Below are 23,905 nucleotides of genomic sequence, written 5' to 3'. Positions count from 1 at the left end.
TGAATGTGTTGCTCTGATTGACTGATTAAATAAAATGCTGACTGGCCAGTAGCCAGGCAGGAAGTATAGTATAGGCAGGATGAGCAGGGAGGAGAATTCTGGGAAGTGAAAGGCTGAGTCAGGAGCCACTGCCAGCAGGTGCCATGTAAAGGTACGAGTGAGCCACGAGCCACGTGGCAAGGTATAGATTTATAGAAATGGGTTAATTTATGATGTAAGATCTAGCTACCAAGAAGCCTGAGCCATTAGGCCATACAGTTTAATTAATATAAGCCTCTGTGTGTTTACTTGGGTTCAAGTGGCTACAGGACTGGTGGGTGAGAGATCTGTCCTGACCACAGGCCAGGTGAGACACAAGAAAACTTCAGCTACAAATGGCACCCAACAGTTCGAGTTTCCACCTAAGTTCCTGCTTCATGTCTCATGTGGGCAGTGAGACACGGCAGTATGTGGGCTTGAGCTACTCTATGGTGGGTACATGGCACGCAGGCTTGACCTATGCCAAGTTACACAGGTTTCTCCAAGCTGTGCACTACGCTGCACAGTGGATATAGTTTTTGCTAGTTAAAAAAAAAAAAAAAAAAAAAAAAAAAAAAAAGAGGTTTCTGGGCTACACACTGCTTTTGATAGACTGGCGGGTGAGAGAGATTTGTCCTGACCACAGGCCAGGTGAGACACAAAAAAAATTCAGCTACACTATTTTATGTGGCTGAACAGCACTCAGTTTTTCCCAACAGAAGCAGAACTCATGTGCTCTTTGCAGGCAAGTCTGTGAACAGTGTGGAACATCACACATTCCAGAGTTACAAAGAAACTCAGCACACAACTATCTTTATTCACGAACAAGTACAAGTGAGAGATGAACATCTGTCTGACTTCACTGTCCTACTGCTCAGCATATCATATAGAAAAGTATGAGTTAAGGTGCACAACCTAGCACCTATATCCACATGCTGGCCCTTGGCTGCTGATAGGTAGGAGACACATGCCAGGAGCACACTGGATACAAGGAAGGTCACAGTGGAGAGCACATGAAAACAAACATGGAGACTGGAGCTGTGAGATCACACCTGTCCCATTAGCCATTATCAACCTCAGGAATATATCATAAGAACTCAGCTGGTTATGGCAAAGTCACTACCTGGAGGGATCAAGGAATTCCTTCAGAAGAAGCCAAATTCTACAGAGCCATTGGTGTTACTTGGCTAGTTATATCAGCTGTCTTCTGTTATGAAAATCATGTGTGCCTTCATAGTTTTCCCAGTTGATTTTCCCTAAGAAGGGCTAACAGTGTGGATCACTCTCAGGATATAAATACACATTTAAGGTATTTGGAGAACAGCCTCAGGAAAGGCTTCCTCTGGAATCAGGTAGCTCCCTTAGCCACTTTCAAGGACTAACAGTAATAACAATCCACATGCTAGTCTCCTGATTTAAGGTAAATTCCACACGGAGACACCGCCTAGGTCAGGTGGACGTTAAGTAATAGCTTTACACAATTTAGCTCGGACGCTCCTTTCTTACAGCCTTACTAACTTTATAGACCTCTAACTCCTTACCTAATCCTTCTAGGAATATTTAGATAACCTTCTGCGCTGACAGCTATGCTCAGCCTGAACACCAGTTCAAGTCTCCCTGTAATTATCATCATTGGCAGCATCTGACCAGGTCCATCCCCAGATGGAGCAAAGTACCTTACCAGAGATACCTCTGTACTCTCGAAGAACAGACTTAAGCATTCAGGCTACCTGTTTGAGAATGCCTGTTAAGCTTAACATCCTCCTTTCCCAAGTCTTACCTCTGGTTCCAGATCTCCCTTTAACTATCACCAGAGGCATCTAGCTATACAAAGTTGCCTAGCGACTGAGCACACTTTCCCCCACCCTGCAGAAAAACAGCAGATAGCTTGGACAGATAGGAGCCACAAGAAAAAAGAAGACAGTTTTATTTTCTCCCATTGACCTAGCAACTTATAGATTCTTAACATTTTCTACCAATCACATTTAAGACTATAGTTGAGCACATAAGATCCCTCTTCTTAGATACTACCTGAATTTATTAGCTTTTAGTTAATTCATTAGTCACTTCCCTTTTGGGTTGCAAATGATAATTAACAATTACTGCCCCTCTATGTGATTCTTGTCACTCCTCCGTTTGACCCTGGAAGTCTGGTGGTCACTGCCTGAGGAAAATTATTACCTAACTTTATGACCCTGTAGAATTCAAGCCTGGCGACCTTGCTCGACCAGAGGCTTGCTATTGCTTGGGAGAGGACAGAGAGACGAGAACAGGGAGGGATAAGGAGGATTTTGACCAGAGTGTACGTGTAGATGAGATGGAAGATGAGGAAGAGTCAGATGGGGAAGTACTAGCTGAGTAAGAACAAGATGGAAAAGACCTAGATGAGGCAGAATTAAGACAAGAGAATTAAGACAGAACTTAGAGGGAGCAGTAGATGAATAGAGAGAGAAATCAGGCAAGAAAGGAGCTAGGCATAAGAATAGAATAGAGGCTGTGTAGAGAGAGAACCATCACAAAATAATAAAGTGTATGGACTTAGGAGTTTCATGTACAAAGATTCATTTCTTTTCATCAAAGATTAATTATCAACTGGCTGTAGATTCTTCCCGGACTCTGGGAGGGGACTATCGAGGAGCTGGACCTCCATAGTCACTGATACAAGAGCAGCCTGGACAATCAACCTCTTCTTTCCTCGCACACCCTCAGATTGGGTTAGGGGTCTGGGTGCCATTTCAGCTCTTCAGCACGTAAGTGTTGGCGTGGGGAAGCAGTTAAATACACCCACAGGTAACTAACTGGAGAGGAGGGCGGAGCGCCAATCCCTCACCCTCCTACAGTCAGACAAAAGGCACCGCCATTTTCATCACCGCTTCTCGGGCTACAGACTGACCCCAGACGGTCTACAGTTTAATTCTAGGCTACAACCTAGAGAGCCAAGGAAGTGCTACCTGAGACTAAAGGAGATTCTACTGTTTGGGTTCTCTCCTTCACTGAGGACCTCTCATTTTATTGTCTCTTCTTCTAGATTTCCATTGCTTTGGGTATGTTGAGGTTTGTTGAGAAGGTTGATGTAAAATTCCACGAGTGAAATTACAGTGTGTTAAAAGTGTGAGTGGATAAATTAGTCTTAGTTTTCCCTACAAGGGACAGAAAATTGTGAAATTCATTCTTCAACAGAAACACCCTGCAGTTCTCCTAAAATATAGTTCCTTATTTCTTTAACAAAATTTAATCTAGCCTTAACAAATTGCTTAACAAATTCTTTGCCTTTCTACCTCAGCTTTGTTTTACACCAGTTCCATGTTGTTGTCTGTGGTGTAATTCATATTGTGATGTGTAAAACTGGCTGTCTTATAACTATCTTACAGACTTGAACTGTAAATAAACTATTGTGGCTGTTAAACGAAAAAATAAAACAAATAAAAAACAACAAAACCAGCCGGGCGGTGGTGGCATATGCCTTTAGTCCCAGCACTCGGGAGGCAGAGCCAGGCGGATTTCTGTGAGTTCGAGGCCAGCCTGGTCTCCAAAGCGAGTTCCAGGAACGGCGCAAAACTGCACAGAGAAACCCTGTCTCGAAAAACCAAAAGAAAAAAAAGAAAAAGGAAAAAAAAAAAACAACAACAACAAAACCAACCTAGAGGGCCAGGGAAGTGCTTTAGAAATCTGACAGAGGGCTGGTGAGTCAGCTCACGCACCCTCACATAACACAAGCAAATTCAGAAAGATAGATAAAATACCTGATAGGAACTAGAGACCTTATGACCTCTAGGAAATGACATGTACACATTAGATGTCACTGATGCAGAGGAATCACCAGTTCCCTATGGGTCCAGCACGTGTCTTTTGATGGCCTTAAGGGTCTTAAATACACAGCTTTATCTCTAAGCATGTCAGAATCTACAAGTTCTGAAATGCAGTCTAACAACCCTGAGGCAAGCCTTCGTAAGGTCAGGTTCATCACTGCAGTTTTCAGTGAGAGTGTACAGCACACTTACTCTGGCAGTTCACATACTACATCACTCCTTACCTTGTAGGAGCAGTCTTCTTTCTTAAAGAACAAGACATGCTTAAACAAGAGGTATGGTTATCCCTTGTCTGTTCCAGAGTCTGCCAGGGAGCAGTGGGGAGAGGCTGGAGAAGGCAGGTGTACCTATTACTATCCCGTGTAGCCACCATGGGGAGATACTGCTCGGAATGGCCGAGGTACTAGAGGGAACTGCTTTGAAAATTAAATGGCCACGTTTAGCCTCTTCACACATATAAACTGTTTTTGAGTAAACACACAAACATGTGCGGTCTTGTCCCACAAACAGTAATTGTGTAGGAGAGAGAGAGGAAGCAAACAGCTGTTCTGGAAAAATAATTATGTATTTATTCAAAGGCAAGTGCACTACAAAAAAAACAAAACAAAACAAAACAAAAAACCCAAAACCAAAAAATGGGAATTTGGTATGAGCAGAAACAAAAGGTTCAAACTGAAAACCCTTTGCTTTGTTTGGACCCGTGTCATGCTGCGGTGGCACTGTGGTCTTACCCACAGGCATACTCCCTTCCACTGCCGTCAGGGAATCTGGAGACATGGCAATGGGAGTGAATCCCAAACAATGCCTGGCAAATCAGCATTTCATCATTTCTCACCGTCTTCTATGTACCGCACAACACACAGGGCATCCTCACCTACCAATCTAGTATAGAATCGTTAAGAAAAACACGGGGAGACAGTTTTACTTACATGGTTAATGAAGAGACTCTTGCGTTTTTCTCTGACTGTGAAGACAAAAGACGGGACAAAAATGTTACATGCTTGCATATCAACCCTCGCAGGTTGTTGAGGAATGGGCCTCTTTGCCATGGCTCTATCATTCCATCAACCAAGGTTCCCAGTTACTCATTTACCAAGTTTAAGTGTAAAGAAGCTACACAAACGCAGATCTAAACTTGACTGACAGAGATCAGTACACAGCTACTTAAACAATACCATAACAACTGTAGCTGAAGTCAACAGAAGAGTGAGAGATTTCATTACCTGAACCAAGTATTAGTAAATCACATGAAAATTATATGCACCCAATAGTTCAAGAGAATTAAGAGAATTACTTACTTCTAACCCAAGTGGATCTTTATGGATCCACATTGTATGAATGAATGATTAGTAACCACAATGACATCCCCAACAGGAGACCTAGTGATGTGAACAGAAGTGTTCTGTAGTGGAAGACATTTGCTTCCTGGAGGTGATGGAACAAGCCTGAGCTTGTTTGTGGAGGCTCCAAGGGGCACTTGCAGCTTCCCCCGCAGGCAGGCAGGCAGGCAGGCGAGCCTCCCCATATGAAATGCTCTTGTGCCCAGCCTTGTTGCCTGCACTGTAGGGCTTTCACCTCAGTTTTTGACAGAACAGGCATCCTTCAGCCTCAGAAACCAGACGGTGGGCCAGAGAACACAGAGAAACTGGTGATAAACTGTCACCAAATCCTGTGTTGTCCTTTCTAAAGACTAGCTCTTCTGGGCACACATTAGTCCATCAACTCCCCAATTAGTTCCTTGTAGAGGATATGAAGGACAGGCTTCTGCTAGGGGAAGGCACTAACTCAAGGTGTGCCATTTCAGCTTGTTGTCCAAGCAGGCATCCCTCCTGCGGTCTGTACCCCGAGCAGGGCTGGCATCCCTCCTGCGGTCTGTACCCCAAGCAGAGCTGGCATCCCTCCTGCAGTCTGTACCCCAAGCAGGCATCCCTCCTGCGGTCTGTACCCCGAGCAGAGCTGGCATCCCTCCTGCAGTCTGTACCCCAAGCAGGCATCCCTCCTGCGGTCTGTACCCCGAGCAGAGCAGGCATCCCTCCTGCAGTCTGTACCCCGAGCAGGCATTCCTCCTGCAGTCTGTACCCCCAAAGCCATTGAGCTAAAAAGTCCGAGAGTCTTGGAGTTTTCCACCCTCACTACCGCTCTGATTCCTAAGGAAACACTTGTTTTCCCTAGAAATATATCTTCAGTGCCTCACATGTAGCTAGCCCTGGCCTAGCAAGCAAAGAGACCTCATTCTTAAATACTTGTGAATAAAAACTTTAAAGAAAGAAACTGAAGGAAACAGAAGACAGGAAGACTTCTTATATTCATGGACTGACAGGAATCAATATTATGAAAATGACAGTCCTACTAAAAGCAATTTACATAACCAATACAATCCCCACCAAAATTCCAATGAAGGGTCAGGCATGGTGGCACATGCCTTTAATCAGAGAACTCCAAAGCCAGAGGCATGTGGATCTCTTGAGTTAGAGGCCAACCAGAGCTAAATTGTGAAACCTTGCCTCAAAACAAACAAACCCAATTTAACTCTTCACAGAAATTGAAAAAGGAACTTTAAAATAAATATGAAAACACAAAAAGATTCAGAATAACCAAAAGGAACTTAATCTATGAAAACACTGCTAGAGGTATCACTGTTGGGGGAATATAATCTTAAGGCATTCCTTTTGTTTATGCTGCAGTTTAACTCTGTGAAGCTGTGTTACTTTGCCTGTCTAAAACACCTGATGGGCTAATAAAGAGCTGAATGGCCAATAGTGAGGCAGGAGAAAAGAAGACAGGCAGGGCTGGCTGGCAGGCAGGCAGAAAGAATATATAGAAGAAACCTGGGAGGAAAGAAAAAAAAGCAAGAGAGAAGGGAAGAGGACGCAAGGGGTCAGCCACTCAGCTACACACCCAGTCACGGACTAAGAGTGAAAGTAAGATTACAGGAGTAAGAAAAGGAAAAAGCCCAGAGACAAAAGGCAGATGGGATAATTTAAAGTTAAGAAAAGCTGGCTAGCAACAAGCCAAGCTAAGACCAGGCATTTATAATTAAGAATAAGCCTCCATGTGTAATTTATTTGGGAGTTGGGTGGTGCTCCCCTCAAAAGGAACAAACAACAACATGCAAGGGGTACGTGGTATCTTGCACCTGCCCTGCTCCCTCTTGTAATAATACAACTTCAGCTAACTTTTTCCCTTGGTAGACATGAAAACTGTAGTTTCCTCTTTCCATTTTATTTGAGAGACCTTTTAATGGCAAGTGCTAGCCACTACTCAACCACAGAATATTGAGACTAGAGAGGTCTCAGACACTCGCCCATTCAGCAATCTTCTTTGGAATTCTAAAAGAAGCCCAGGCAGAGTGATATGAGGTGAGGAGTGGGAGAGGTGAGGGGGAGGATGGTTTACAGGAGCAGCACCAGCATTGGTTACTATGGAACTTGGGTAAAACAGAGGTTCACTGGAGCAGAACGATGGCCAGGCCACTAATGGAAGCCTTTGACTCTGCACAGAACTACAATTTTTTGTTGTTGTTGTTGTTGTTGTTTTGCTTTGCTTTTTTTAAAGAGAAGTAGACCTGACTGTGGAGATAATATAGATAATGAAGATTATAAAAATATGGCAGAGGCAGGTAGATCTGAGTTGGTCTACATAGTAATTTCTAGACAGCCGGTGCTACATACTGAGACCCTGTTTCTAATAAACAAACAAATAAACAAACCCAAAACAAAAACCAGAAACAAGCCAAGAGACATAGTGCATACTTTCAATCCCAGCACTCTATCCCTGTGAGTTTGAGGCCAGCCTGGACCACACAGCAAGTTTCAAGACAGCTGGTGTTAGAGAGAAAGACCCTGTCTCAAAAACAAAACAAAACAAAAACATAATCAAAGTTTTGTTTCCCAAGGATGGCAGAGATCAGGCTTTAAATAAGCTAATTAAAAGTTCTGGGTACTTTTTCATAGAATAAATGAGATTAGCACAAAAGCAGAGGAATCAATCTTTTACTTAAGGCAAAATACAACTAGTATTGCCGGGAGTGGTACTCCATGCTATTCATCTTAGCACTGGAGGAGGGAGGCAAAAGTAGGTAGACATAAAGAGACACCAAACAGCAAACACACACACACACACACACACACACACACACACACACACACACACACACACACGAAAACAAACAAACAGACAAACAAAAAACAACCAACCAACCAAAAAAACTCACATCAAAATATAACTAGTGAGCCCTAGTTTGGAGTGCGTGCCAAACTTCCTCCTTGTTGAGCTAGAAACCTGACCAAAGGTCAAGAACACAATGACAGAATGACCAGGACACAAAGTGTACTACTGAAGGAGGATGTCAGCCCACACTTCCTAGCCCTGGGCAAGGCATCCTGGTGAGGTCATTCCCAGGGCTGCAGGAAGGTAGCCTGGACCGGAAGCAGATCTTCGTTTATTTCTAAACCCAGATCCTGAGGACTGGGACATTCTGTACATTCAAGAGGAAATAAAAATGAGGAGGGGACAAGGGCAAGCAGGACAACAGGCAGCAGGATAGTTTCACAGGTGTACAGAGACAAGGGCAAGCAGGACAGTGCCACAGACGTGTACAGTCAGAGACCAGGGCAAGCAGGACAGTGTCACAGACGTGTCCAGTCAGAGAAGACAACTATAGGCCAGAGAGTATGAGGTGAGCAGGACACAGCAGAAAGTGACCCATCAGCTTATTTCCACTGAGAATACCTAGGGCCAGAAGACTTCTTCAGAAGCACAGAAATGTCAACTAACTATAATCAGAAGCTATTTCTTCCAATAAAAGACACATTTATGTAGAAAATTTGGAAAATGTAAAGCACTACATGGAAGACAGTTAAAAATGGTATAAATAAAAAATAAAGGTTGGGAAATACACAAAGAAAAAACATACCACAGCAACATAATATTTTAGTGTGTATTTTTAAGTCTCTTTCTTATGTGTATTTACAGATCAGTATACTTTATTTATTTTAGTGTGTATTTTTAACATAATATTTTAGTGTGTATTTTTAAGTCTCTTTCTTATGTGTATTTACAGATAAGTATACTTTTGAATATTTTAGTGTGTATTTTTAAGTCTCTTTCTTATGTGTATTTACAGATAAGTATACTTTTGAAATTTTATTTTAGTGTGTATTTTTAAGTCTCTTTCTTATGTGTATTTACAGATAAGTATACTTTTGAAAATGGGTGCTTTTCTCCATGAACGCAAATATACATGCACTTACATATAAACATACCAATAGGAACATGTTCATTTTTGTTCTGGTATCAGCATTTTCAATTTTTTAAAATATAAATGTACTTTGTCATATGTATTATGTTTTTCCTACTTATTCCATTTTTAGGTAATTTTCTCCACTATTTTCTTTTTTCAAACCAGGTCTCACTATGCAGCCTGGGCTGACCCTGACTCTCAATCCTCCTGCCTTAGTCCCTTGAGTACAGGAATAACAGGCATGTATCACCATGCCCAGCCTCTCCACTGCTTTCATATGCTCACATGCTCACTTGTACTGCACTGGGATGCCCCTAACTTTACACACACACTGGAACATCTGACCTAGTCAAGACACCAGAACAGCATTCTACACATGGTGGAAGCGTTGCAATATTTTGATGCATCAAGGCAGAGTCAAGGTATCAGTTGGGTACCTTACTGAAGAGCACTGCAGCCATCTGACCTGAACTATTGTTTGCCTCCAAGATGTTCAGAAGTAACTCTTAGATGGATGGTCCAAGACCAACCCATCTGTAGTAAGAAAAACAGGAGATGGAAAGATGGGAGGAACAGTTGAGCCAAGACACCACCTCCTCCTCTCAGCTCAAGTCTAGCCCTTCCCTCTTCAACCCTGTGTTCTGGTATTCTATGGGCAGCATGACTCAAAAACCAAGACCAGTTGAGAGAATGACGGAGCCCTAGCCAAAGGAAGAAACTCAGTGCAAATGAGAGAGAGAGAGGGAGAGGGAGAGGGAGAGGGAGAGGAGAGGGAGAGGGAGAGGGAGAGGAGAGGGAGAGGGAGAGGGAGAGGGAGAGGGAGAGGGAGAGGGAGAGGGAGAGGGAGAGAGAAACAGCTAGTGAGCTTCCAGTCACTGTAGACTTCAGGAAATTCTCCTAAATTTTCTAGCTGTTTCCCCACCACCACCCCCCAAGACAAAAGTCTCACTATGCAGCTCTGGCTATCCTGGAACTGTGTAGACCAGGATGGCCTCAAACTCAGAGAGATCTACCTGCTTCTGCCTCCCAAGTGTTGGGATTAAAGGTATGCACCACTATGACTGGCTTCTAGCCGTTCTTTCATGATGTCTGTCCCATATCGACTATTTCAGCAGCTTCCTGAATGTCAAGGGATCGGTGGTCAAATGCATATTTAATGTAAGGTAGGCTATTAAGCTACGAAACACACTGAGAGGGTTGGTTGACATTAATAGAGGGGGAGCTGAAGGTGTTCAGAGATGAAAAATAACTAGATATCACTTCTGACCACCAGACCAAAGGGCTGTCTACCAACAGCGGAGTGGGTCTGTGATGGCAAAGGCAGAGAACCCTGACCTGTTGGGCAAAGCACCATTACCCCTCTCTGTTCTGTCTGTGCTTCCTGTGGAAGTTTCTCACCACTGCACCTGGGGACAGCATTAGGCCAAGGTAAAGGCAGAGTAGGAAAACTCACTCTGGTTCTAACTGATCACATCTGAGTTTGGACTATGCAAACACTTTGTCCAGATTGAAAGGCCCAAGTGTTCAAAACAAGGCAATGTTCGAGAAAAGAGCAGACCACAGCACCTAAAGAAAGCATCCCCTCACGGACCTGGCCTTCCACCACCCTTCCACCCCATAAACACCCCTTCCCCTACAGCTTAAGGGGTAATTGCAGAGAAATAGCTGGCCTAAGGGCAGCTCCATCACTCACACTGAATTTAGAGTGGGAAGAGAGAACTGCAAATTTACTAGCTGGGCAAAAAACAAACAAACAAAAAAAAAAAAACCTATGTCCTCCTGCCTCTAATGTAGTGGTTCTCAACCTTCATAATGCTGAGACCCTTTAATACAGTTGCTTATGTTGTAGTGATCCCCAACCATAAAATTATTTTTGTTGCTACTTTATAACTGTAATTTTGCTACTGTTGTGAACTGTGTATAAATAGCTGATAAGTAGGGTATCTGACATGCGACCCCTGTTGTAGAATATTATTTTAAGGTATGTTACTTTTGTTTATGTTGCATTTGTTTAACTCTGTGAAACCCTGTTACTGTGCCTGTCTAAAACATCTGATGGTCTATAAAGATCTGAATGGCCAATAGTGAGGCAGGAGAAAGGATAGGTGGAGCTGACAAAGGAAGAAGTAGCCAGAGAAGGAGAAAGACATTAGGGGCCAGCCACCCATCTACACAGCAAGTGATGGAGTAAGAGTAAGATTTACAGAAGTAAGAGAACGAGAAAAGCCCAGAGGCAAGAGGTAGGGGGGATAATTTAAGATAAGGAAAGCTGACAAAAAACAAGCCAAGCTAAAGCTGAGCATTCATAAGTAATAATAAGCCTCCGTGTGTGATTTATTTGGAACCTGGGTGGCAGCCCCCCTACAAAATAGTGGAAGAGCAAAAACAAACAACAACAGAGTCCTGTGAAAGGGTCAGTATACTCCCCTCAAGCCCACAGGTTGAGAACCACTGCTCTAAAGAATGGTTATATCCCTTTAAATAAAGCTAGAGGATGAGGGAGAAAGTGAAATTGCTACACAAAGTGCTTGGCTCCTAAGGATGAAGTAAGACTCCTGCCTTCATCCTTTTATTCCCCGTTCTTTATAAACTTCCTCTACCCGGTAGCAGTATACTTAGAGCAAACTGAGGAAGGAAGACAATCTCTGTTCTTAAGCTTCAGGTAATATAGTGAATAAACAGACAGTCTTTTATCTATAAAGTACAGTTTTTGGCTTGGTGGCACATATCTGTACTCTCAGTACTGAGACTGAGGCAGGAGGACAGCTGAGTTCCATCCAGGCCAGTCTGGGATACAAAAGGAGACCTTATCTCAAAAACCTAAACCAAAAAGTTTACCCTGAATGATCTGAAATCAAATGTGAAGTAAAAAAGTCACCACAGAAAGACAAACACAGGTGACCTCTTGACACATGGGATCTCAAAGGCTGTCATAGAAGTAGGGCACACAACAGCAGCTGCAGGCTGGGGAGAACGGGAGGTGGGACGGACAGAGGCCAATTAAAAAGAGCCAGAAGAGAGGACTGCCAGTGTTCTTGGGGCCAAAAAGGAAAAAAAAGAAAAAGAAAAAGGGATAAGATGATGTCGAGCAAGCTACGGCTCCTGAGTTGAACAGTACATAGTATAGAGGCAAATATCATGCTGTTCCCCCAAATGATGTATACTATTGGATGCCAACAAAACTTTTAGAAGTTTTAATTCAAGATGAAATTAAAGTTAAAAAAAAAAAAAAAAGCCAGGACCAGTGGCATTTGCCTATAATTCTAGCTGTTTAGTAGGCAAAGAGGGAGATTCACCTGAGCCCAAGATTTAGAGACCAGCCTTAACAACGCTACAAAGATCTCAAAAAATGAAAGTGTGGGGTAAGGAATATAACTTAAGTGCACTGAGCGTAGGTATACATAATTGCTAAGGAATAAAATAAATTAGAAAATTTGTGTTTTGCCACACAATAACTCAGAGCTAGAAGAGAGTAAAGGTCTTCTTCAGATTGGGTGTTCAGAGAGCTAAAATGGCTACAGATTAGTGGGATGACTGAGAACAGAGGAGAGGGAGCCACTGTGAATACAGGCTGCACAATCTGCTGGCCCTGTGCATAGCGGTTCTTCACCTTCCTTATGTTTCAACCCTTTAGTACAGTTCCTCATGTTGTACTGACCCCAACCATAAAATTATTTCATGGCTACTTCCTAACTGTAACTTTACTACTATGATAAATTGTAAATATCTGATATGTGACCAACAGGTTGAGAACCTTTGCTCTAGAGGTATGAGAAGAACCTTGACCCACAAAGACTCCAATCAGGACCATACTCTCTGTCACCAAGAAATCCCAAGAGAGAGAAAGACTCCAAGGGAAAAATCCAGGAGAAGATGACATGGAGCTAAGGAGGGAACAGTTAACAACACAGTCTGGCAGCAGATGAGGCAATTGTCCTAAGTATCCATTTATGAAGAACAGAAGATCAATGGTAGCCTTAAGTTTTCTGTACATGTTGTTCAAAGTCAGTTCATAAAATAAATAACCAATTATCTTACAACTACTTCACTCAAAAATAAGTAAAGTTGGCAAGATTACTATGTGTACAAAAAACCCTACTTTACACAATCAGTGATAAACTGACTGTTTCATTACACAGAACTGTCTTCAGCAAAGGGCTCTGTCTGAAGAAAGGAAGAAGTTGTGGCAGTAAGGAGAGAAACATACCCCTGAATCCCAGGCCCAAGCAACAGTTGAAATGGAAAGAGCAGAGACCACTTACTGGAAGAGGTAACTTTCCTTTTGTTTGTAATATGAAACTCAATTAGGTCGGCATGTGGAGTGGAAAGCCCTAGTAGTCAGGAGAGACTGAAGCGGTATACAAAGACCTGAAGTTCTAGAAAAAAGGAAGGAAGATGGACTCTAGAAGAAAGAAGATTGACCTTAAGCTATTTCTGGAATAATCCTTCCTCTGTTAGGTCATTTCCTTTTGCCAGGACAATCAAGGTGTGTCCCCGACGCAGAGGCTCTGACAATCCCAAGAACCTATTCAGAAGACAGCTGAGCTCAGCAGAAATACCCTATCTGCGCCAGGCAGCTTCGGATTATTTTACATCTCACTGTTCCCAAGTATCTGGGGAAAACCAATTTTTATCCTCATTTTCACCAAAGTCCCACCCCATCTCCATTTTTTTCTTTTGCTTGTAATTTCCTACCCTCTCTCAGCAGCTTCCCATTTATCACAGAAAGTTCTGGGTGGACTTTATTAACGTAATATATTCAAAGCTTCCTTCACAAGTATTTGGTACTTACTGATTTTTCTTTTCTTACTCTTGGAGACACCCCCCCCTTTTTTTAAACTGTGCCAAAGACTTCAAGTGGCCTACTTGAAAACCATACTGCATCAATACTGTAGCCTGCCAAAGCTGGCACCAACCATTACTGAGGCATTTTCAATTCTTACACATGAACTACGGTCATAGACATGTTTATCTTCTTTGTAGTCTCTTTAGGATCTAAATTAGAACCATCAATCTGTCCAGAGTCAAGGGTGGAATCTGCAGGCTTTCTTCTTTGTCAGACATAATCCTAGTCACCGTGTCATTATGCCTTACTCTATGGTGTCAAGGGAAGATTTATGAAAACTGGGTTTGCATTATTTATCTTCCCTCTCCTTTGAAGCTAATGGCCAGAGAACAGTTAGGTAAACTGAGGCTAAGAAGAGATAATGCCACGCTGTAGGAGAAATTCTACATATACCTGGATTAGACTGCAAGAGTTTTTTTTTAATTTTTTATTTATTTATTTATTTTTCTTTTGGTTTTTCGAGACAGGGTTTCTCTGTGTAGTTTTGCGCCTTTGCTGGAACTCACTTTGTAGACCAGGTTGGCCTCGAACTCACAGAGATCCGCCTGCCTCTGCCTCCCGAGTGCTGGGATTAAAGGCGTGTGCCACCACCGCCCGGCTCAGGGTTCTAACATCTTTAAGATGAGCTAGTTACTCAAAGTTTGGCTTGAATAAATAAATAAATAGATCAACAGATAAATAAATATATATGCATCTCATGTATAGGTTCAATTAAGCTCCTGAGTGAAAAAAACAGACAGTTAATTGCCTTTCAATTGTTTAGATTTTTGTTTTGTTTTTCTTACTGTCTGACTAGTGAACACATCTGATCTTTGAGAATTTACATAAAAATCATGTCTTAAACTTTAGGACCTAAAGGGAAATTTCTGACCCAATTAACTCCCACTATGGAATACATACAGAGGTAACCCAGCTAACTGGCAAAATGGAGAGAGGTGAGTCAAATGAGAAATTCAGAAAATGAAACTCATTACCCAGGAATAAACAATGGGAATCACCATTACAGACAGTACTCCATGGTCACTAAAGGGAACTCTACCATACACTGAAAAAAATCAATCCTAGTAGTGTCCACATTTAGGCTAATCATATTTTTAAAAGCAAATGAATTAGTAACCTACCGTCTGTCTGAGATTTGCTGAGGAATATTGTGCTGGCCCGAGGATGGTCGGAAGGATTGAATTCCATATTCAAATCTTTAAAGAAAAAAAGAGAAACTAAATAAATAAAATAAATCACAAGTCAGTAACTATAGAACCACAATTAGTTTTCAATTTCTCAATCTTAATGTTAGTACATCCAATGACCGAAGAAGCCAGTTTCTGTGTTAGTAGATCTTTTGGGTCCATTAAGAACATTGCTGTTGAAAACATGGGTGCAGGGTGTAGGAGACCTGTCAAAGGGTTCTTGGAGGGAGGAGAGAGGAATGAGGAAGTATTAGATAGAAATATAGATGTAGGGCCCTGGGTCAATACCCAGCTGCCCCAAGTTTAATCATGATGGGCTTTTTATACACCAGCAAGGGGAGGAGCAAGAGACCTGCCCCTTTTGAGGTCGAGGTATAAAGTACCAACAAGTGTAGACCCTTCAAAACACCTAGTAACCACGCCCTTGGTCAAATCATCCCATTATACAGCCCTGCTGGGCAAAGCAAACTCAGACTTTCTGATCTTGAGGAAGGCCTTAGGGAGCCTCTGTGAACCCCCACAGGGGGGCATATCTGAGATGCTCCACAAGAGATCTAGCAGCCCAAAACTCTATCCTTTGAAAAATCTGCTCTGCACCAAGAGAGGCAGGCCACCAAAGGGTGGGGTAGACTACTACACACAATTCTGTGTAAGGTCTATACCTATGTCAGGGCTCATTGGTAGTGTTCAAAATACAAACTGTGTATAGGTCACATGGGACTCTGATGCAGGCGGGCATGGCAGGTGTACTATCTGATCCATACTTGAAAGAAAACTTAGGTCAACATATAGCACTCACAAGATTGCTCAAGCACACACACACACACACACACACACACACACACACACACGCACGTGCACACACAGAGACAGACAGACAGACAGACAGACACACACACACACACACACACACACACACACACACACACACAGAGGCATCCTTATTTTCAGCTTCTGTGGAGAATAAGATGAAAGGAGAGCAAACCAGGACGGTCAGAAAGATGATGGAGATGACACTAAAGCTTATTCACACAGGAGCTGACATGTTCTGGGCAAACAGGAATGGGGACAAGTTCTTACACACGCACAGTTTCTAACTGCTCACCCGATTTGTTTAAAAAAACAGTCTGAGGAGACAGATGTCTCTGTAGTTAAAGTGCTTGCTTGGCAATCAAAAGGGCTATAGTTTGAAGCCTCAGAACCCACCTAAATGCTGAGTAGGCATGGTGAATCACCTGTAATTTCAGTCTCTGGAGGAGGAGACAGGGTTTATCAGTGAGCTACAGGTTTGACTGACAGAGCCTGTCTCCAAGAACAAGGTGTAACAAATCAAGGAACAGGGCACCATGTGCATGCACACACATTTGCACCTACCCAGACAATACACCCATGCATATGCACACCTGCACATACAACAGTGCTCACATACATGTGAACACACATATACATACCATACACACAAATGAAAACAAAAAAAAAGAAAAAAATCACTGACAGATTCTTAAGCAATACGGTCTGCCTTTCAGATACTCTAACTTCTGTTTCGGTACACTGTAGTTTCCCAGGTAAATGCCTTGAAGGGAGGCTCGATGGAAGACAGGAAAGGAAGACACAATCTCTCAAACTTGCTTTAACTTGATCTAAATAGAGACCTGATGTAAGATAGTCTGTGAGGTTTCCTATTCAAGTTAGGATCTTGCTACTTTAAAAAAAAAAAAAGGGAGGGGTGGTAACAAATGTATGTTACTTAAAGTTTATGAGGACTTCTATAAAACAAGGATGACAGCAAATATGTACTCCTAACCACAAGTAATTTCAAGAAAGCTTCACACCAAGTCACCAGGAAAGGTGTCAACGAGGTGTGTGTGCTGCTTGCAGACAGGTGCCACAGAAAGAGCTGCCTTGGACACTGTCAAAACCTCATCTATTCAGACCCGTAACACTCCTCCTAACTCATCTGTCAGACTACTTTAACTCTCCTTTACCATTAAAACACAGCAGAAGGGGTTGCCAGAAAATGCAAACAGCTAATACTTCTCTACTGGTAGCCAGAACTACAGGGCAAGGCTGACAACCTGGAAGTCAGGATTCTTTGCCTTAGATCTAAGAATGGTGCCACCACCGATCCAAAGAACTTCCAAGAAGAGCACATGCACGCTAAATTTCAGTCAACCTAGACAATGCATATGTCTACCTACCACTAAAATCCATTAAGAGTACCATATTGACACAGAAATAGACATGTCTATGTCATCAGCCAGTAAGCAGTATGACACACTGGAGAATATGCATGGGAATAGAAAACACCTAATACATAGGATTATCTGGTTCCCTCTAAATAATGCAAATGAGCAATTTTTGCTACCCTGAAGGAGCACATCATAAAATTTTATTTTACAGTGGCCTGGGGTTGGGGGAGGACCTGATCCAAATACACCAACAATTTCCAGAATTTAAAATCCTGAATCATGACAGGACATTGGCGGAATTCAAGTTCATCTGGTACATGGAATACTCGCACCGAATATGGGGTCGAGCTGTAGGCCTTGCGTACATCCTACTTCACAAATGAGTCTGTCAGATACGCTAAGCCTGTGGGCTGAAGATGATGCCCCAACACTGTGGAGAAACCTCAGGTGAATGTCCAGGCAGCTGGCTGTTTCTGTCATAACTCATTTTCTGGAAGTTGCTTGTTTGCACTTCCTGTTTTACTAGGTAATATTATTTCCTTCTCAGGTCTCTGAGGGAGTTGAAGGTTAGATAGTTGTAGTTACAGTTTTCCTTGTTAAGAAATTTCAGAAAAGAAACTCACTAAGTGGTGTAAAGTGTATAAATTTGAAAGACTTCATAAGATAGTTTTCTGTTAGTAATATGTTAGGATACAAACTAAATTAGGCACATTTTAGACTCACCAAAATAGGATAGATAATGAAGTATTTTCTCTGAATTTGTCAAATACAAATGGACTAGACATAGTTGATGTATTTATTGTTTGTATATATTGTATATAGTTATTATACTAATTGTATATAGTTTTTCTTATATTAGTTACAACTTTTAATTTTTTTAGACAAAAAAAGGGGAAATGTGGTGATGCACTGTGTCCCCCAATAAAATTTTACTTGAGGGTCAGAGGAAATAGCCAGCCACTATAGTAAACAAAAGTCATGTAATGTTAGCACATGCCTTTAATCTTATCACCTGGCAGGCAGGGATCTGTCTGGATCTCTGTGAATTCTAGGCCACACTAGGGAATAGAGCCAAGTGTGATGACACATGCCTTTAATCCCAGTACCAACCATAGAGGTCTGGAGATCTGTACAGACAGACAGGAAGTGACAGAGCTGGGCAGGAAGAGGAGGTAATGTAGCTGGCCTGAGAGAGCCAATGAGAAAACAGAACAGAAAAGGCATATACACATGAGTATATAGGAAGAAGCTCTCTTTGGAAGCTGTGGCATTGGTAAGGTGAGGTTGGCTGGTGGCTGTCCCGACTTTCCCTGATCTCTCAGGTTTTCACCCCTGTATCTGGCTCCATGTTTTTTATTTAATAAGACCGTTTAGAAATTCGCCTACAGATGCCTGCTTAATGGCTAACGTTAAGAAAATCTACAAACCCCTGGGAGATAGGGCCTGTCATAACTGAAGCTGAGGTAGGAAGACCTAGCAATCCTTTCCTGACAGTGACCCTGGACTACGTAAGTGGCCACAGGGCGCACCTGATAAACAGGAGCCCAGAAGCTACACTGTACCTCGGCTGTGACTCCCACAGGTGAAAGGAAGAAGTGGGGGTGGAGCACAAAGCTGGTGTTTCTACACTCTAGAGTGGAGGGCAGTCCCTCAGTCCATCACCCTTCTGTTCTGAAAGGACTCCTCTGCCCTATCCTGAAGAAGCCGTCAGAGACCAACTGTAGCTCATGTCACCAAACCACGTACAGCAAGCAAAAGAACTACTGCATCACGTAACTCAGGCCTGACTGGCATTTCCAAATGCTGTTTCCTCAGTCAAAACAGGGCTCATCTTGGTTCTGGCCTCAACATAGCCCTGATCCCCAGTTTCATGGCTTCCAGGGCTTCTCATAAAACATCCTGACGGGTGTGTGGGGGCATGTGTGTGTGTGTTTCAGATCACAATGTGATACAAAGGGTTTTACTGGGAAAGGAGACAACATGTTGGGGAAACCTCAGTGAAACCATGTTAACAAATGAACCAGAAAGAATAGGCCCCTATACAGCAGAAGCATTCAAACCAGCCCCACAAAGAAGACTATTCAGAAAAAAAAACCGTTGTGTCTGTGGATATAAAAGGCATCACGATCTTACTACATTATAAGCCTATCAATCACTGGCACTTACTGCTGAGACGTACTCATGACTTCCAGGAGTATGATGAAACCTCTGTACTGAGTTCTTAGAGTCTGGACACCTGTTGGGCAAAGGCTTCAAGGGAATTGTGGAATAAAGTGAAGGTGTCGTGTGTGTGTGTGTGTGTGTGTGTGTGTGTGTGTGTGTGTGTGTGTGTGAGAGAGAGAGAGAGAGAGAGAGAGAGAGAGAGAGAAAATGAATGAATGAATGAATGAATGAATGAATGAATGAATGATGGACTGTGGCTATATTGTGGAGCAGAGGAGCAGGAGGAGGAAGGGAGGAGTCCACAGAAAGGTTTTCTCATGCACTTACACAGTCAGACAACTAACTACACCAGGAACAAGTACAGCGGCTAAGCAGGGATGTCTGAATACAAACAGTAAGTTTCTATTTGAAAACCTAGAAAGTCCATTCTTTCATAAACATACACCAGACAGAGGGCAGGGAAGGTGCCAGTGGTTCTGAATGCTCCCTAAAGGATCCCTAAGACACTGAGGGATGACTCTTAATAAAAGGTACTGTGTCAGCTAGCAAGCAGCCAAACTTCTCTGCTTCTGAACATCCTTGCAGGCCCATCTGTAGACCACTTTGTAAAATTCAATGATAACAGAGCTTGGAAGTCAGCTTTAAGACATGCCCCCACATCTGATCAGCTCCCTTTTAGTGATGTCTGTTTACTCCAACTGTCTTCAGGAACCCAGCAGTGGGCAAGGATGGGCACGGACTAGGTCCACCACCATCTCTCCCTGTCCCAGACTACTCTACAGTGGTCAGGGACAAGCACACAAGAACTACCCCTAGGAAAACACCTAGTGCCACTTTTCCTTTCTAAGGGAAGAAGGTGTTACTACTGGCAAATTTCCCTTAAACAAAGAACTCATAGGAAACACCTCCTGCTCATTGGATTGTCCTCAAACTAGAAGAGAAAAGGAAACTAAAAACTTAAATAGTTAAATTAACAGGGGCAAAAAAATTCAAAAAAAATCTAACTTCCATTTCTACATTTAGGATTTTCTTGGGAGTTTTGTTTTGGGAGCAGCCTGACAACATTTTTTTAAAAATATTTATTTATTTATTATGCATACAGTGTTCTGCCTGCATCCCTGCAGGCCAGAAGAGGGCACCAGATTACATTACAGATGGTTATAAGCCATCATGTGGTTGCTGGGAATTGAACTCAGGACCTTTGGAAGAACAGCCAGTGCTCTTAACCTCTGAGCCATCTCTCCTGCCCATGACAACATTTTTTTTTTTCATTTATAATGTTTGCATTGTGCTGGATAGTTTTATGTCAACTTGACAAGAGCTAAAGTCATATGAGAGGAGAAAACCTCAATTTAAAAAGTGTCTTTGTAAGATCTGCTGTAGGAAGACTGTAGGACATTTTCTTAATTAGTGATTGATGGGGGGAAGGCCCAGCCCATTGTCAGTGATGCCATCCCTGGACTGGTCCTGGGTTCTATAAGAAAGTAACCTGGGCAAGCCAAGAGGAGCAAGCCAGTAAGCAGCATCCCTCCATGGCCTCTGTATCACGTCCTGCCGTCAAGTTCCTGCCCTGTTTGAATTCTTATCCTGACTTCCTTTGATATTAACAGTGATGTGGAAGTGTAAACCAAATAAACCCTTTGTCCCCAAGTTGCTTTTGGTCATGGTGTTTCATCACAGCAAAGAAAAAAACAAAACAAAACAAAAACCCTAACTAGGATAGCATGCATCTCATATAACTGAGCCTCTTATGAAGGAGTTTAAAAAGACTGGGCAGGGGATAGTGAAATGGCTCAGTGGGTGAAGGGAGAGAAGCAATCCTTGAAGTTCTTCAGTTTTCTACATGAGCAAAACACACACACACACACACACACACACACACACACACACGGCAGCAGAGGAGAGGGAGGGAAGGTAAGAATAAATACAATAATGAAAATTAAAAGTCCAAGTTTGTATGAATAATAAATGTGTAGGAGTCAATATACGAATGAAATAAGGTATCTTACAACCTAGCTATAAGCAATTTCCTGGCACATTAGAAAGAATTGCAAGCAAGGAAGGCCTTGAGTTGAACTGCAGCATCCAGGGCTGCAGGACACAGGGAAGATGTGCAGTCAAGGCATGTCAACAAATGACCAGGAGCATCCAGGTCAAGGGACAAAGACACACTGGACAGAAAGGAGACATGTCACCAGAGATGTTAAGGACTCTAGGATCAAAGCACAGGGAGATGGGAGGGGCAGAGAACTGAAGTCACAGCTATGGAACAGGAAGTTATCTCTGAGAATGCAAGAGGAAACACCTACAGAAACTCAAGATTATCAACAGCCATCACATCAAACACCAGGAAAACACACAATTCAGGACAAACAGTGGAGCCAGTGCAAGCAACCTTGGCAGGACAGCTAACAGGAACTCTGACCAGGACACTGACGCACTTCCCCCAGGATTTTCAGAGGACCACGAAATGCTATCTCTCTGAATCAGAGGCACAATGTTAATACGTGACAAGGCAGACAGAACGTATTCTGTTCCTCTAGCTATTTTAAACTCCACAACCTTAAGATTATTTGCAACCAGAAATGTCATTTAGATCGTTTCTAGGGTTTCTGACAACCAAATCTAGTCATGCAAGCAAGTGAGGTAATCAACTACCAGAATTTCACTCACTTTCAGACAAGATAAACACTTTAATTCTAGATTTGAATTTCTCTCTCTAAAATTTTAACTTCCTATCTCATTCTCTAACTGCAAAGCCACCCCCCACACATTCTGGTTCTGGAGAAAGTGGCAATAAAGAAAAATGCAACTTCTGAGGGACACCTTAGACAACAGGAAGTGAGAAGTACAGCTAATGCTGAAATGAGATATAAGGCAGGATGGTTCAGAATTCAGTCAAGTCTGTCACAGTCTACAGGAAAGGGGGCTGGGCGGCCAGATGGGGAAGATTTGCATTTAGAATAGTTTCACTGAAGACCAAAGAAATGTGTGTGTTAGCATCCTACTATCAAAAATTTAAAGCATGACCTGAACTAACCTAAACACGGTGTTTAAACACTCCATCTCATTTGCACGGCTGAACCAATGATAAGACAATTAACCCAGCATCACAGAAGCATCATTTTAACTATTTTTGTTCCAGCCAAACATATAAGTGTGCTCACATCAGGCTCTGGTCCAGGCACAGAGACACAAGCCAAGAAGAGATACCTTATCTCTTTGTAATACCCCACCTACTCTGGCCCCTGCTTGTGTCACAGTGCCTCAGGGTGTTCACAGTGCAGTCAAGTTGAAGTCCACCCAGCTTTTGGCAAACCTACACTTATAAGGGCTCAGCGCTTGATGACAATGACTCTTTCCTTGGATGTTCTCTGGGACAAAGTCATCTGGAATGGTTTCTCTGCTGGCAAGGATAAAGACCCTTTCCCAGGGCTCGAATAAGACCATTGGAAAACACAGATATTTACAATAACAGTAGCAAATTTACAGCTATGAAGTAGCAACAAAAATAATTTCATTAGGGAATCACCACACCATGAGGAACTGTATTCAAGGGTCACAGCATTAGGAAGGTTGAGCACCACCGACTTAGCAGGAATGAAAGAGGGGGAAGCACTAGTCAGAACATTACAAATGAAGCAACTGAAGGTTACATTTACCTCTGCAAGAACAATTCTATCCGATAAGCAGGATTATGTTGGTTTGTAAACACCAAACCAGTATTACCACTGACCAAGGAGGAATAGAAAAGGTGGCCCGACATGTGAGTGGTAGGAAAAAGTCTCCATTTCTTATTTCTACAGTCTAGTAAATGATCTACAACTTTAACTACAGGCCAACAAAGTCTCAGCTGTAGAGCAAACTAGCTGCAGAACTGCACCATTGTTCTGGGCCTGAGCAGGAAGGCAGCAAATGTCAAGCCGAACATTTTCAACCTGCAGCCCAGAGCTGCAGCTCCAACCTACAGCCACACTATCCTACATTCATGGAGAAAGAAGAAACTCAGTGCACTAGAAATAAGACCATGTTACCATATGTTAGTATTCAAACTATTAAAGAATGGAAGACTGTCTTCAAAAACCTCCTTAGGATGTAAAGCTGAAATAAATCATGAAGGAGGTGAAGAAAGGATACTACTAGTCCCCACACTGCCTTAAAGCAATATATGCCGAGTACTGCCACAAGCCACACCAAGGGCTGGCTGGAGAGAAGGAGCACCTGGACCATTTCTGCTTACCTAGTTTCTCGGGTCATGAAGTCACTAACAGCTGCACTGTATTAGGGGTGAAAGCCAAGAGTCCCCTGCTTGCTCCAGATACTAGGCCTAGCCTTGCTTGTGCTGGCCTTAGAAGCTCCAGGTGAGGTAGTGCCTACTCTCAACCCACAGGGGGAGATTTGATTTCTCCAACTACCTACTGAGTACCACACAGCTCAACCTCACAGGAGGG

General features: G+C 42.7%; 1 protein-coding gene across 1 annotated transcript in view; it reads right to left on the bottom strand.

Moving 5' to 3' along the window:
• Positions 1-23,905, bottom strand: part of Ccny (cyclin Y) — a 132,689-nt gene that overhangs the window by 47,713 nt on the left and 61,071 nt on the right. Inside the window, exons 2-3 of the mRNA XM_028887832.2 lie at positions 15,037-15,111; positions 4,757-4,791 (exon numbers count right to left, since the gene is read on the bottom strand). Coding sequence (XP_028743665.1) covers positions 4,757-4,791; positions 15,037-15,111 — 110 coding nt within the window. The remainder of the gene's footprint in view (positions 1-4,756; positions 4,792-15,036; positions 15,112-23,905) is intronic.

Source organism: Peromyscus leucopus, chromosome 5 (assembly GCF_004664715.2).
Source record: "Peromyscus leucopus breed LL Stock chromosome 5, UCI_PerLeu_2.1, whole genome shotgun sequence".
NCBI lineage: Eukaryota > Metazoa > Chordata > Mammalia > Rodentia > Cricetidae > Peromyscus > Peromyscus leucopus.
This window is presented reverse-complemented; position numbering and strand designations above follow the sequence as displayed.